We start from the raw sequence: 15,699 nt of genomic DNA on the forward strand, positions 1-15,699 counted from the left end.
CGGCCGCCCGAGCGCTGAGCCCAGCCGGCGGCGCGTGCGCCTGGCCTTGGCGGAGCCAGGCGGCCGGTGGCTGAGGGGGCTGCGGGACTGCGGGGGCCGACCCCCCTCCCCGGCCGGTCCCTGCGCGCCGGGAGCCCGTCAGGAAAGAGCGGGGCGGCTCCGAGGCCGAAGGCCCCACCGGTGGGAGTGGAGCCCCCACCCCGGCGAGTGCGAACGGCCGCGCCGGCCCCTGGGGGCGGCAGGGAGCGGCACAGGCCGGCGGCTGCCGCACCACAGCGTGGCGGCTGCGTCTCCCGGGCGTCCCGAGGCTGCCGGTGCGCGGGGAATTTGGGGACGAGGAAAATAACCCGGCCCCAAGCGCTGGGCTCTGCCGGAGCAGCGCGGGCTGCGGGCGGGAGCCAGACAGGGCCAAACCGGGCTTGTTCCTCCGTGTCAACGTCAGGAGTGGGAACGGTGCGGCCGCGGTGAGAGCCACACGCTGCTAACACGCCTGGCCTGGGGAGGCACGGGGCTTTCTCCCTCCCTCTTCCTCTGCGGTAAGCTGCAAAAAAGATGGAGAAGAGGCTCTTTCCCGAAGAGGGCTACTTGTCACTCTCCCCAGACTGAGCTGCACTTATTGGAAAGGACCTGGGGAGTGACAGCAAAACTGCAACTAACTTGGAACAAATCGCGGCTAGTTTGTGGACAGCCAGCTGGACATACCTACTACAGCGTTAGATTGGAATATGTGGGCCTGCCTAGGTCCCAGTCTCCTGTTTGTCTTGCTCCGTTTGAAGGATAAGTAACTGAATCATGTGGACCTGCCTGGCGGTTTCTTTAAACAGGCAGTGATTTCTCAAGGAATTTAAAAGCAACTGTCCTAGGAAAAGCCCCAAGTCAGAAAGTTAAAGGATCACTCTATTTATTGTTTTTAAAGTCCTAAGGACCCATCTCCTAAAGTATTTAAAGAAAATTTGACAACATGGCTTCCCCACCGCACCAGCAATTACTGCATCACCACAGCACTGAGGTGAGCTGCGACTCCAGTGGAGACAGTAACAGTGTGATGGTCAGAATCAACCCCAAACAGCACCAGGTTTGCTCCTCTTCCAAGCATTGCAAGTACAGCATCTCCAGCTGTAGCAGCTCTGGGGAGTCAGGAGGTGCCCGCAGAACAACAGGAGGAGGGGGAAGCGGTGGTGCAGGTTTGCGCAAGAAGAAGCTGCCGCAGCTTTTTGAGAGAGCCTCCTCCAAGTGGTGGAACCCCAAGTTTGACTCCAACAACCTGGAAGAGGCCTGTATGGAGAGATGCTTCCCGCAGACCCAGCGTAGGTTTCGCTATGCTCTTTTCTACATAGGTGTGGCCTGTCTCCTCTGGGGTATATATTTTGGAATCCACATGAGAGAGAAACTGATTGTCTTCATGGTGCCAGCTCTGTCCTTCCTCTTAGTATGTGTAGCATTTTTCTTGTTCACTTTCACTAAGATCTATGCCCAGCATTATGTGTGGACCTCATTGATCCTCACCCTCCTGGTTTTTATTTTGACTCTGGCTCCACAGTTCCAAGTTTTGACACCTATCTCAGGAAGTGATGACACATCCAATCGTACTCTCCCTGTGAGAGCCACAGACACTTGCCTTTCTCAAGTAGGCAGTTTTTCTATGTGTGTTGAAGTGCTTTTGCTGCTCTACACAGTAATGCACTTACCTTTGTATTTAAGCTTGTTTCTGGGACTATCCTACTCAGTCCTTTTTGAAACCTTTGGTTATCATTTCAGTGATGAAGACTGCTTTGCACCCCTTGGAGCCAGTGTAATTTACTGGGAACTGCTGAGTAAAGCCTTGCTTCACATCTGTATCCATGCTATAGGTATTCATTTATTTATCATGTCTGAAGTCAGATCAAGGAGCACATTCTTGAAAGTGGGGCAATCAATCATGCATGGAAAAGATTTGGAAGTGGAAAAAGCACTGAAAGAGAGGATGATTCATTCTGTGATGCCAAGAATAATAGCTGATGACTTAATGAAACAGGGGGATGATGAAAGTGAGAACTCAGTCAAACGTCATTCCACCTCAAGCCCCAAAAACAGGAAGAAAAAACCCTCTATACAGAAAACCCCCATTATATTCCGTCCTTTTAAAATGCAGCAGATTGAACAAGTGAGTATTTTGTTTGCAGATATAGTTGGCTTTACTAAAATGAGTGCAAACAAATCTGCCCATGCATTAGTGGGGCTTTTGAACGATCTGTTTGGCCGCTTTGATCGTCTGTGTGAGGACACCAAATGTGAGAAGATAAGTACTTTGGGAGACTGTTATTATTGTGTAGCAGGATGCCCAGAGCCCCGAGCGGATCATGCCTACTGCTGCATTGAGATGGGTTTGGGTATGATTAAAGCCATAGAGCAGTTTTGCCAAGAGAAAAAAGAAATGGTGAACATGAGAGTTGGAGTTCACACTGGGACAGTTCTTTGTGGCATTTTGGGGATGAGGAGGTTTAAGTTTGATGTATGGTCTAATGATGTCAACTTGGCCAATCTAATGGAGCAGTTGGGAGTGGCTGGAAAGGTCCATATTTCAGAAGCTACTGCCAAATATTTGGATGACCGTTACGAAATGGAGGATGGAAAGGTGATTGAACGAGTTGGCCAGAGTGTGGTAGCTGACCAGTTAAAAGGTATGTGCTTTATTTTGTAATGAATCTTCAGTGAGGGGGAATGTTCAAGGTTTCCTGTTAACTGACCTGTGCTTTACTAACTTAGGCAAATTGAGTAAATTTTACATTTACCAGTACAAGTTGGAACTCAGCAACAGAACAGAAACTGCAGAATGTGATGCTTCAAGCAGAGATGAAAGGTCTGAAAGAACTTCTAAAGAACTTGCAATATTTGCTGACTTCAAAATTCCTTAAAAACTCCCCCGTGGGAATGTCACATAATAGAAAGTAGACTGTTAAATGTCTTTATTATTCAACAAAATGTTCTTGTTTCAATACAGTGTGACATCTTCCTAATTAACTTCATGTGCTATACATAAGGCATGTGTGTTTTGCAGGCTGATATATAAAAATGGTGAGGTTTTGGTACAGAAAGTTAGATTTTAGCCACTGTAAAAAAAAAAGTGAGATAAAGCTAGTTATTTACCTATCTGAATAGGCATTTTGGTGGGAAATGATACATGGATTCATAGAAGACAACTGAGCAGTGTGTGTAGCTGGCAGTTTGATGGCAAGTTGTTACAGCTGTGGAGTTAAAACTTGGGATTGGAAAAAAACTACTCAAGGTGGTTCACTGAGCTAATAAATGCTCTCATCTTTGTGGCTCTAAGAAAAGTTCAGGTACATGTAACAAATACAAACTTGCTATTAAGAGAGGAAAAATAGATCTCTCCAATATCTTTCATTGTTTATATGGATGTCTAATACTCACTTTGGTGATCATTTTAAATAGAAATCCTTGATTTTTTTGGATAAAGAAAAGAATGCTTGAGAGAGATCTAACTGCATCTGTCTTTGAACATCTATCTTTTCTGATATGTAAAACTCTGCCCCATTGTGAGTGCATACATCACAAGCATTTTCTGTTTCTACAATGTCATGTGAGTGGTGCACATGCATTCTTTGCCCTGCAGAGTTTACAGTTGAAATTGGATAATAGATAAAATGAGAGTGGGAGTGGAATGTAGCAGAAAATAAAAAGTATTTGAGATTGTTTAGATTAGGCATGATTTTTTTCCAGTTGTTATATTTTTTTCATTGTACATAAGAGCTTGTGGAGAATATGAAGGGACAGAACTTGTGGGAATCATATGGGTGGGCTATGATGGAGAAAGAAGGTTGATTATTGGTAGTAACAAAGGTAAGAAGTAAGGTCAGAAGGCTCAGAGACAGCCCAGTGAATGGACAGTAGGAGAGTAGTGCAAAACAATGGGATAATAGAGTGAGTGAGTGACAGTGAGTTGGTATAATAGATGGGCAGAGGGGCAAAGTCAAATCACATATGGCAGAGAGCTGTTATGGTGAAAATATTACCCATTTTCTTGATGAAAACATTGAGTTAATTGTCCTTACAGATGTTACGCGAAGTGTAGATGAAAGGGGTGCTAGAGGGAGAAATGGGTGGTAACATGATGGTTGGAGGCTCCGAAGGCACACAGTTGGAGGCACGGAAGCAGAATCAGGGCTTCTTATTTTACTCAGAATTTGGGTCAGGGATTTTTATTTTACTTGATGCTGGTAAAAAGTGTTGACCCAATTGACAGCTGACGATACTGAAATCTTTAAGCTTCATTTAAAGAGGAATAGGCAAGAATATACTTTAAAAAAAGTCAGATATTGGAAAAGCTGTCCCATTACTGACCTGGGTTGACTCTGGCCTTTCTGGTAATTGGAAAGGTTGTGGATAAACAACTCTGTTTCCTTGATTGTTGTCTCACTGTGTACTGAGATAGGTATGGTTTAAAGGCTGTCCTTGTGTTGGTGGATGATGATCTAGTAATGGATGAAGGTTAAATCCCCTTGCTGGTCTTATTAGGTCTATCTGCTCCCTTCAGAACCATTGATCACAATGTGGTATTCATACACTTGTGCATGACAGCGAAAATTGATGGTGCTGCTATTATGTGAATGTTATCTTCCAAGGAGATCACAAAGTGGAGTGTAGAGCAATTATTGCTGTACCTCGAGGTTGCTCTTTTTGTGGTCTTCCTCGAGGTTTCATTTTGTCTTCACATAAGTATAGAAGGCCATTTGGAGGATTAGTAAGGAAGCATGGTTTGTGTTGTTTCCAATATGCTCATTACACTCAGCTACAGATTCCTCTCTCTCTTATAGTGCCTTCCACAGTATCTGGTGGTGACTAGGAGCTTGTGAACAAGGGCAAATTGATTGAGGCTCCATCTAGATAAGACAGAAATGATGTTATTGGGTTGGGGGAAAAGGAGCTATGCTTAAAAACAATTCTGTCCCACTGAGTGTGTGTTGTGTATGTCACACATTTGCATCATAAGAGTCTGATTAGAATCCCTTTTGTTATCTCTGGATGATCATTGTCCATGGTAGCCAAATTTGTTTTTTTTATTTGTGTCTGGCTAGGAGCTAGCAATTTTTTCTTTCCAAATTGACCATGCCTCTATGATTCATGCCTTTCTCCCTTCCAGTCTTGATTACTAAAATGTGCTGTACACAGGGTTACATGTTGAATCCATTCAGAATTGACAGCTAGTGCAATACCAGCAACCTATTTGTTAACCAGAATATCCTGCTATGAGCACATTCAACAAGAGCTTCATGGTCTGGACTGGCTGCCTGTGGTTTTCTTTTCAGAGTTTAAGGTATTGATATTGACCTAAAAATGGCTTAAGAGTTTTCTGCCTGAAAGACTGCCTCTCTATGCTACTGTTAAATTTTGTGGAGGCACTTGAGTTAGACCCCTCTCAATATATGAAGTGGATTTAACCTATTTTACACATAGCCTATCAAACAGAGATTAGAGGGTAATGTCTTTTAAAGGGATGTCATCAAGTTAAATATCACATTTTTCTGATTTTTTAACTTAAAATTATTAAAAAATTAGAAGAAAAATGTTTGTTTTTTTTCAATATATTGTTCCTTTGACAGTATTTTGTGAGTAGTCAGTTTCACCTGTCACGGTATGAAAGACTTGCACAAACAGTGAAAGAGAAAAGAAGTAGAGTAAAGAAGGAAATGTGAATTTTTTAAAGCACAAAATTTGGCAGGGACAAAGTAGGCGTAGAACCTGGTTTTAACTAAATGTTGAAAATGGACGATTTTCAAGTTAAAGGTGTTTGAATTAAAGCTGGGACCTAGAGATGAAAGACGGTACCAATGAATAAAATTTTCTCCAGAGCCATTCACTTGTGCCCCCCCCCCGTTCATGAAACAATTACTTTAATGAGGAAAATGTGAAATATATGAATTTTTTTTTCTCCCTTCTCTTGTTATAGATCAGCAACTATCTCACATCTTCTTCCTTGCTCTTTACATACACACACACACACACACACACACATATGCAAACATAAATAAAAGTGTGTATGTACACCTCTACCTCGATATAACGCGACCCAATGTAATGTGAATTCGGATATAACACGGTAAAGCAGTGCGCCAGTGGGGCAGGGCTGCACACTCCAGTGAATCAAAGTAATTTCAATATAATGCGGTTTCACCTATAATCCGGTAAGATTTTTTTGGCTCCCGAGAACAGCATTCTATTGAGGTATCGAGGTGTATGTGGTTTTTAAAACAAAATCATACCTGTGTGCAATGGGTGTTGGATATGGTCCCTTTCCTTCATGACAGCAGTGCTGAGAGCTATTATGATGTGTATTTATGATATATGATATATATATGATGTGTAATAGCTGAGAGCTATTATGATGTATTTCTGCAACGTGTTGTCTCCTCATGACCTTTTTTGCAGGGGAGAGATACCACAGTGTTAGGTGGACATAAGAACATGAATAAAACAGAACAAAGAAACAGCACTGATATCAGTTTAGCATAGCAGCAGTGCTTTGTACAGGTATGTGGGGAATCTCAGTCCTGCTTCAGAGAGAGTTATTTTTATGCAGGAGTTCTGAGAGATTTCTGTAGTAGGAATTGAAGTCTCTGATGATTGCTTGTTCTCTTCCCTTGTCCTATGTCCAGGACCTGCTGAGTGGCAAGGTAGGTGTTTGTGAGGTGATGCAGTAATAGGAAGTTTCCCTTAACCTCATGAGTAGATCTTCTGTGGGAATGAGTTGATAGCAAACAGAGAGAAGAGGAATATTGTTGAAGTGGTGTAATCCTAGGATATTATCATTCTGCTCTAGCATTGTAGTGCTAACTGTAACAACAGACATAAGATTTATTTACTCTTCAGTATTTCATTTCTCAGTCTCTTCCTCTTCTCCCTAGATCCTCAGCTTACTTTAAGATTTTCCTAATAATGCCATTCTATTTTGCTTTTTAATATTGCCTCTTTTAATTGTTTGTAGTGCCACAGTGGGAACGGTGGGCTTGTTACGTTTGATACTAACTACTTTCCTTTTCTGGAACACATGCTGAGACTGCTTTTTGTAAACTTAAAAAAAATTCTCTGAGTGTGTCTGATTTAGAAATTTCAAGCAGTTAAGTCTGTCTTTCCCCATTTTTGCTGGAAATCTCCTTGGATGACTAGGAAGCTGGAGTGGGAGCTTTTTCAATCATGTTACTGTGATAAAATGCCATTACTCACAATAAAATCCTAAGAGTTGTCCGCACTGGAGACATATCAATGAAAATGAGAATTCTGTCACCAAAATTGAAGTTAATCAGGCAAGGTGTTTTGTGAATGTACATTTAAAAAAAAAAATAGTCACCATAATTACAGATTTCTGCTTGATCCTAGTTTGCAAGTGGAAAGTAGAAGACAGTTGAAGTTAAATGGATTAATCTAATCCAGGGCGGGGGAGTACCTCCCTCCTCTGCTGCATTCCTTCTCCCCTATCCATCTGTGTATGCACCTATGCACATGTGCATGCACATGCTTTCTCTTCTTCAGAATACCCGAATCCTTAGGAAGAAAGCCTTGCCCTTGGAGACCTTGAGAGGTCTAGTTCCAGGAGAGGCATTGCAGGGTTTGGCTGGGGAGTGATTGGGGGAAATCTCCTTTGGTGTTCTAGAGGTCACTAGGTGGCTCTCTGGGAGAGAGGCTAGGATTCCAACAAGCCTTCCCTACTGTTACTCACACCTTGTCGGCAACTGTTGGAAATGGGCCATCCTGATTGTCACTACAAAAGTTTTTTGTCTCCTGCTGATAATAGCCCATCTTAATTGATTATTCTCATTATAGTTGGTATGGCAACACCCATTTTTTCATGTTCTCTGTGTATATATATCTTCCTACTGTATTTTCTACTGCATGCATCTAATGAAGTGGGGTTTAGCCACGAAAGCTTATGCACAAATAAATTTGTTAGTCTTTAAGGTGTCACAAGTACTCCTCGTTCTTTTAGCAAAAGAAAATCTATCCTTTGATATATCTGATATCAATCCAGGTGTTTTATCTGTGTTCTAATCTGGTTGAAGTTATATACGTTTGGTTAAAGTTAGTTCATTTAGGTATTGTTCTGAGGTAATTAAGTGCCAGTTAGTAATACCCTTATACATGCTGTGTTTTTACTTAAACTACAAGTAGTCCCAGGAAGTCAATGGGCCCCTCGGGGAGGAAAGCTGCTATTCATAAAGAGTATCAGAATCTGGCCTTGTGTGAAGAAAACTGTTGAAAGCGAAGAAAAGTGTTGAAAGCAATGTGATACAGAAGACTCAATTCCCTTGCCAAGTTATTTCTGGATTCTTGTTAATTAGCAGTCTCCGAATTGGTTACAGACCTAGCAGAAAATAGATTTCTTGCTTTCCTTGTAAGGACAAACTGTGTGTGCGCGCGCGTGTGTGCAGATGTGTGCGTGCATGCTTTGAGGAGGAAGTGGGGGATGAAAATTACCAATAGGCAATAGAGGTTGACAACTTTGGTAAATGTGGACATGTACTATGGCTGTTCTGACAAATTAAAATGCATATGCTTGTATTTAATGACACTGTAACTGAGAGATGTGTGCTATAGGAATAAACTATGCTTTCAAAAGTTGTTTCATACTAGCAAACTTTGTTTCATGTTATGAACACACAAAAGGACTGCTAAGCCTAAACTGTTATTTAAAACTTCATATGTTCATGATACTAACAAGTATGTTAAAAGTAGAAGTGACATTTTACTATTTGAAAGAAGTGTGGTCTTGAAATTTCTTTTTGTCTCAAGTGCTTTTTCATAGTATGTTTTCATGATTTTTGTTTATGTAAAATACTGTACATCGGATGGAGTTCATTGCATTGCTGCCATACTGTTAGTTACAGTAAAAACTAAGATGTTTTATTTAGAAAACTCAGCTAAATCAGTTTTTAACAAGTGATCCCAACGTCAAATGTGTCTTTATTGCTGGTAGTTCTGTAAATCAAATCTTCACACATTTTCTTTCTTTAAAGGACTAATAGGCCCCATCCTGCAAAGTGCTGAGCATCTTCGTCTCCCTTTGACTTTAATGGAAGATAAGAAGGAAATAGCACCTGGCAGGAACAGTTCTGTAGTGAGGAAGTTCAGTTTACAATGGTTCTTACAAAATTATCAGTAAATATTTTAAGGCATTATTTTCAAAGAGATCACACAGTATTAGATCCAAATATTTTTTCTGTATTATGCATTATGATGTCAGCAGGGATTATCCAGCTTCGTAGTAAGTACTGCTAGCAAGCAATCTATGGTTCAGAAGTCTGAGGGCATGTCTACACTGCCCAACAGTTTGGACTCAAGGGTGTGAATAGCAGCGTATCTCAGAGAGTTGCACAGTAACTCTCCCATATCGATGATGCAGGCACAAACTAAAAGGTTCTTTCTTTGCATTAATGTAGTCCAGTTTGAAGAGGACTAACTTAATGTGAACTGGGAACCTTTTAGTTCATCTCTGCAGCATCTCCTGGGGGAATTACAGCACAGCACTTTGGTGTGCCATACTATTCTAATCCCAGTAGTCCGAATTTGCTGGGCAGTGTAGATGCTTCTCGAGTCTAAGTTTGTGAATTTACTGTTAGTACTGGGTAGCTAGTAGGGTTGCTAGACATCCGTTTTTTTACTGGAATGCCCAGTCGGAAAGGGACCCTGGTGGCTCTGGTCAGCACAGCTGACTGGGCCACTAAAAGTCTGGTTGGTCGCAGCGGCCAGGTCCACGTGGCTCCCGGAAGCAGCCGGCATATTCCTCTGGCTCCTAGGCACAGGGTGCAGCCAGGGGGGCTCCATGTGCTGCCCCTGCCCATGGTGCAGGCGCTGCCCTGAGTGCCGGCTCTGCAGTTCCCATTGGCTGGGAATTGCGGTCAATGTGAGCTGTGGGGGTGGTGCCTGTGGACAGGGGCAGTGTGTGGAGCCCCTTGACTGCCCCTCTGCCTAGGAGCCACAGGGACGTGTTGCTGTTTTCCAGGGAGCCTCATGAGGTAAGTGCTGCCTGGAGCCTGCACCTCAACCTCTTGCCCCAGCCCAGAGCCCACTTCCACACCCAAACTCCCTGGAGCCTGTACTCCCTCCTACACCCCAACCTCCTTCCCCAGACCTGGGGCACCCTGAACCCCTCATTTCTGGTCCCATCCCGGAGCCCTTACCCGCTCCCACACCACCAACCTCCTATCCCAGCCCAGAGCCCCCTCCCACACTCCAAACCCCTCGGCCCTAGCCTGGTGCCCCCTCCTGCACTCCAAACCCTTCATCCCTGGCCTCACCCCAGAGCCGGCACCCCCAGCCAGAGCCCTCACCCCATCCCACACCCTAACCTTCTGCCCTAGCCCAGTGAAAGTGAGTGAGGGTGAGGGAGAATGAGCAACGGAGGGAGGAGGGGATGGAGTGAGCGGGGTGGGGCCTTGGAGAAGGGTGGATCAGGGGCATGACCTCAGGGAAGGGACAGAGCAATGGTATTCAGTTTTCTGCAGTCAGAAAGTTGGCAAACCTAGCATCTAGTATCAACATGTTTGAATTTTTTGTTTTAAAATGTCAGTTTAAGATATAAAACCCTCCCCCTGAAAGAAAAATCCGTCAGACATCATGGGCCATATTATTCTTTTGAGTTATGCCAGTGAAGAATAGTATTTAGTTTCATGACTTATAACCGTTTCTCATATATTTCAGCTCCTTAAATCTGGTTCTCAATGGATTTAATAGAAATTTTTAGTTGGCTTTTTTTCTTGTCTCCCTCTGTTCCTATGACGTACCTTTCTGCTATAATAACCACATTTGCCTACCCATATAGTATTTAGAATGGTGTTGTAGCTGTGTTGTTCCCAGGATATTAGTAAGACAAGGTGGGTGAGGTAATATACCTCTACCCTGGTATAACATGACCCGATATAACATGAATTTGGATATAACGCAGTAAAGCAGCGCTCTGTGGGGGCAGGGTTGCGCACTCTGGCAGATCAGAGCAAGTTCGATACAACATGGTTTCACCTATAACGCCATAAGATTTTTTTGGCTTCTGAGGACAGCATTATATTGGGGTAGAGGTGTACCTTTTATTGGACCATCCCAGATCTGAAGAAGAGCTCTGTAAGCTTGAAAGCTTGTCTCTTTCACCAGCAAAAGTTGTCCTAATAAAAGATATTACCTCACCCACCTTGTGTCTCTCTATAATATTTAGATTATTGAAGATATGATTGAAATAACTTTTGAATGTTTTTCTTGCTGCTTGGGAAAGCATTTTAGACTAGAAGCAGGAAGTTCTGTTAGATGGAAATACTGCAAGAGAATGTGGTGTGTTGGCTATCTCAGAGTGCTGGTGAAGAGCCTGAGGGAAAATAACAAATCAAACAAGAATTTCTGGGACCCTTAGTAATCAGTAATTCAATTTCTTCCACTGAGAATGCTCAATTAAATAGGTCGTCATCTGTTATGAAATGTTACTGCTGCTGGAAATTCCTCAGGGATGAGAACTGTAAACAGCAGGGCCCATGGTGTTCACTGAAGTAATGTTTCCCTACCTTGACTGGAAACTTTGTTACTAAATTGGTACCTGATGGTAGTCTTTGTAAAGGTTTATAAAAACTATTTTTTTACATTAAAATATATTGTCAGCTGCTTGCTATTTATTTACATAATATTAGTTTTGTGTGTGTATTGCATTCCAGTAAATATGTATACTTTGATAAATTTAACAAAAAAAATAAAATTTAAAAATAAATCCAGTAACGGAAACACACACACAACCCTGAATTTCAGTCCTAAACTAAATGAATTGGACATGCTATTATGTGTATTTTAGATTTCCACTAATAGCTCCAGTCCAGTTTTCAGTTTCTCTGGTTATCTGATAATTGATACACTCACTCTCGGTTTGTGTTTTATATTGCTGTCCATCACTGTAGTATCTGATGTCAGAACAAAATCAATAGCTAAATTCCTAGAGTGCTTCATAGAGTTTCTGGTTCTCCTCCCTTTTGAGAGTAATATCTCTACTTGGGGATATGTGTTTGTGAGTGTAATTTGTTTGTTTGTTAATTTATTTATGTTAATAGGGTTGGGTTTTTTATTTTAATTTGCAGGTCTTTGGGTAATTGGAGGTGTCTGTGTTGTGAGCGTCATTTTTACTATGGGGAAAAAGCTTTTTTGGAGAGGAAAGTTTTACAGCATTTCCTAAAGACAATCAGATTCTGAATTAACCTAGTCTCCTTTGGAAGTTTTGTTCCATAGCCAGATCTCCTCAACCAAGAATTCCTTGTCCCCAGCTCTCACATGTTTTGTGATCTGTGTTGTCCAATGCAACTGTCTTTGTAGTTCATAGATTGAAATTCAGCATTTAATATAGTTGAGACTTGATCCTTTAGCTGCTTTGTAGATTGGGATTGAGGCTTTAAACAGGGATCTGAAACTGACTGTGAGCCAGTGGATGAACTGGAGCACTGGCCCTCATGCTCATGGTGACCTAGGGCTTGGAAGAGGTGGGCAGACACACTCTGTACCAGCTAGAGCCAGAGCATTGTCTTCACATTCAGCTTCAGATACAGTGAATTATAGTACTTCTAACCTGGAAGGGAAGGTTGACATTTTCTAGCAAGCTGAAGGTGAAAGAAGTAGGGCCGTCAATTAATCCCAGTTAACTCATGCGATAAATTAAAAAAAAAAGTTGCAATTAAAAAATTAATTGTGATTAATCACAGGATTAATCTCACTGTTAAACAATAGAATACGAATTGAAATTTATTAAATACTTTTGGATGTTTTTCTACATTTTCAAATATATTGATTTCAGTTACAACACAGAATACAAAGTGTACCAGGGTCACTTTATATTATTATTTTTATTATAAATATTTGCATTGTAAAATGATAAACAAAAGAAATAGTATTTTTCAGTTCACCTCAGACAAGTACTGTAGTGCAATCTCTTTCTCCTGAAAGTGCAATTTACAAATGTAGCTTTTTAAAATTACATAACTGCACTCAAAAACAAAACAATGTAAAACTTTAGAGTCTACAAGTCCACTCAGTCTCACTTCAGGTTCAGTCAATTGCTAAGAGAAACAAGTTTGTTTACATTTATGGGAGATAATGCTGCCTGTTTCTTATTTACAATGTCATCTGAAAGTAAGAACGAGTGTTCGCATGGCACCATTATAGCAGGCATTGCAAGGTATTTATGTGCCAGGTATGCTAAATATTCGTATGCCCCTTCATGCTTCAGCCACCATTCCAGAGGACATGCTTCCATGCTGATGACTCTCATTAAAAAAATGTTAATTACATTTATGACTGAACTCCTTGGGGGAGACTAGCATGTCTCCTGCTGTGTTTTACTCATATTCTGCCGTTTATTTAATGTTATGGCAGTCTTGGATGATGACCCATGTTCGATTTAAGAACAATTTAATTGAAGATTTGACAAAATGAAAAGAAGATACCAATGTCAGATTCCTAAAGATAGCTACGGCACTTGATCCAAGGTTTAAGAATCTGAAGTGCCTTCCAAAATCTGAGAGGGACGAGGTGTGGAGCATGTGCTTATAAGTCTTAAAAGAGCAGCAAAATTCAATGAATAGAAGATTGTTGGGGCGGAATAGATCTGGACAAGGAGAAGAAATCTGGAGATAAATGGGAGAATGGAGGGACAGGGAGTAGAACCAAAAGTGAAACTGTTTGAGCAGCATATTCCAGAAGTCTTGAGGTTTTCTGAGTGTAGCCTTCATTGATTTGAGATCTAGATACCATTCACTCACTAGAAGGGAAAACCTCTAATGGCAGCAAGCTGTAAAAGAGACCTAGTTCGGGAATAAGAACCATTCAAGAAATATATGTTTGCTGATGATGTTTTAAAGAAAGTCACACCAGTGATCTGGTGCAAGTCACTTAAGCACTTGGATTCAGAGCCTGTTGAAGTGATAATCTCACTTTTAACATGAGTAGCTTCTTCTGCCAGGGTAGAAAGAATATGTTCGTCCTTTGGATTAATTCATTCCAAATTGAGAAATTGTTTGGGATCTGAAAAAGCACGAAAGGTTGTTTTACTTTTCCAGATTATGAACAAACAGGAAAATGAAGGTGAAGGCGATTGAGTTAGCTGCAGAAGCCAATATTTTAAGTTTCTCATGTTGACCTGGCTGACAGTTGATTTAATTTTTTTTCAAATATTTCATTTAACTATTTTAGTTAAAAACAATTTTAACAAAAACAAACCTGATTTTAAAAAAACTTGAATGTTTAACTAAATTAAAAATTCATATGCTTGTTTTGTTAAAATATTTTATGTTTGCTGTTGAAGAAAAAAATCCAGAATACATAATGATGTTGTTTTAGTTAAATAAAACAATTTAAATGTTTGTCTGGTGATTTTCTCCTCCTAATACAACATGGTAAGAAAACCCTCCAAATATTTATGATTAACCTGTTGAATTGGAGATAGTTCACCTCCCAGTGATTTCATAAATATCTGCTTCCGTTACCTTGAGTAAAAGAAGTCACCAAACAATCATTCATTTTCTGATATAGCTGTAAAACTAATCTGAAAAGATTTCAAAATCACTTTAAAAATGTATAGTGTGTGTACCTTCTAAAAATAAAACTTACATTTATCTCTGAGTTGTGAAGAATATGTATTAAGCTGCGGCTCTCACATCCCTCGGCCTGCACTGCTTCCCACAGCCCCCATTGGCCTGGGATGGCGAACCGAGGCCCATGGGAGCTGCTATCGGCTGAACCTGCAGACGCGGCAGGTAAACAAACCGACCCGGCCTGCCAGGGTGCTTACCCCGGCGAGTGTGTTCCAGAGGTTGGCAAACCTTGTATTAAGGTTATAACAACCAACAAGAGTGCACTTTTATGTAGAGATCCATGATTAAATTGAGTCTTCCTGACTAGTGATTTAAATCAATTTGATTTAAATCAAATCCACCCTGGAAATTTTTTTGAATTTTTGTATTTAGTTTAATTAATCTACTTATGCAGGTGAGACTTATAAAATGTTTCAAAATATAACAAAAGAAAAAAAAGATCTTTTAGGTGTTTAAATGTTTGCAGGGTTGGAACCAAAATGTGGAAATCCCTACAATGTAAATAGTATTTACTTTAGGTTTATCATTTTAAATGAGTAAATTTTTTACTTAATTTAGATTTGAATGGTGTGCATCAGGTGTTACTCATAGATAAGTATAGAGCAAATACAATTATAAACTGGTATGTTAGTTATGTCATTGCTTGCCATAACAGAGTGTAATTAATTTAAATGGGAATACTTGTGTCAATGAGGATTTTTTAAATGAGTAGGAGTGTTTAGGATGGGTCCCTAATGAACTACGCACCTGCAAACTAAAGGCTGCTAGAAAACACAGAATGGCTAAAAGACAACTTGGTCCAGATGGGCACTCACTATCTCAGGACATGGCGGAATATACATTAGTTTACTGCCTTTTGGCCATGAGTCGGTCAAATAATGATGACCAGGTCCCTTTTCTGAGATGATACTATTAATTTAGAACCTTGTAAAGTGTATGAGAACTTTACACTTTTATATATGGTTGGCTTTCTTTTCTTGTTGTGACTTGGAGTTAAGAATGCTCCTTTCCTAGTCATTCTAGACCTCTTACAGGAAATCTTAAAATAAGTCTATTATGGGTTGGTTATTCCAGGTGTAGGCTGCTGCTGCCCTTG

The 15,699-nt window shown here is 40.9% G+C and overlaps 1 protein-coding gene across 6 annotated transcripts in view; it reads left to right on the forward strand.

The window, feature by feature from the left end:
* Positions 1-285: 285 nt before the first annotated feature.
* Positions 286-15,699, forward strand: part of ADCY9 (adenylate cyclase 9) — a 177,474-nt gene continuing 162,060 nt past the window's right edge. For 5 of the 6 annotated variants that reach the window (XM_030579182.1, XM_030579179.1, XM_030579180.1 and 2 more), the window contains exon 1: positions 286-2,660. In XM_030579182.1, coding sequence (XP_030435042.1) covers positions 962-2,660 — 1,699 coding nt within the window. In that variant the 5' untranslated portion in view covers positions 286-961. The remainder of the gene's footprint in view (positions 2,661-15,699) is intronic. The other variant, XM_030579184.1, reaches the window with a different exon arrangement.

Source organism: Gopherus evgoodei, chromosome 10, assembly GCF_007399415.2.
Source record: "Gopherus evgoodei ecotype Sinaloan lineage chromosome 10, rGopEvg1_v1.p, whole genome shotgun sequence".
Lineage (NCBI taxonomy): Eukaryota > Metazoa > Chordata > Testudines > Testudinidae > Gopherus > Gopherus evgoodei.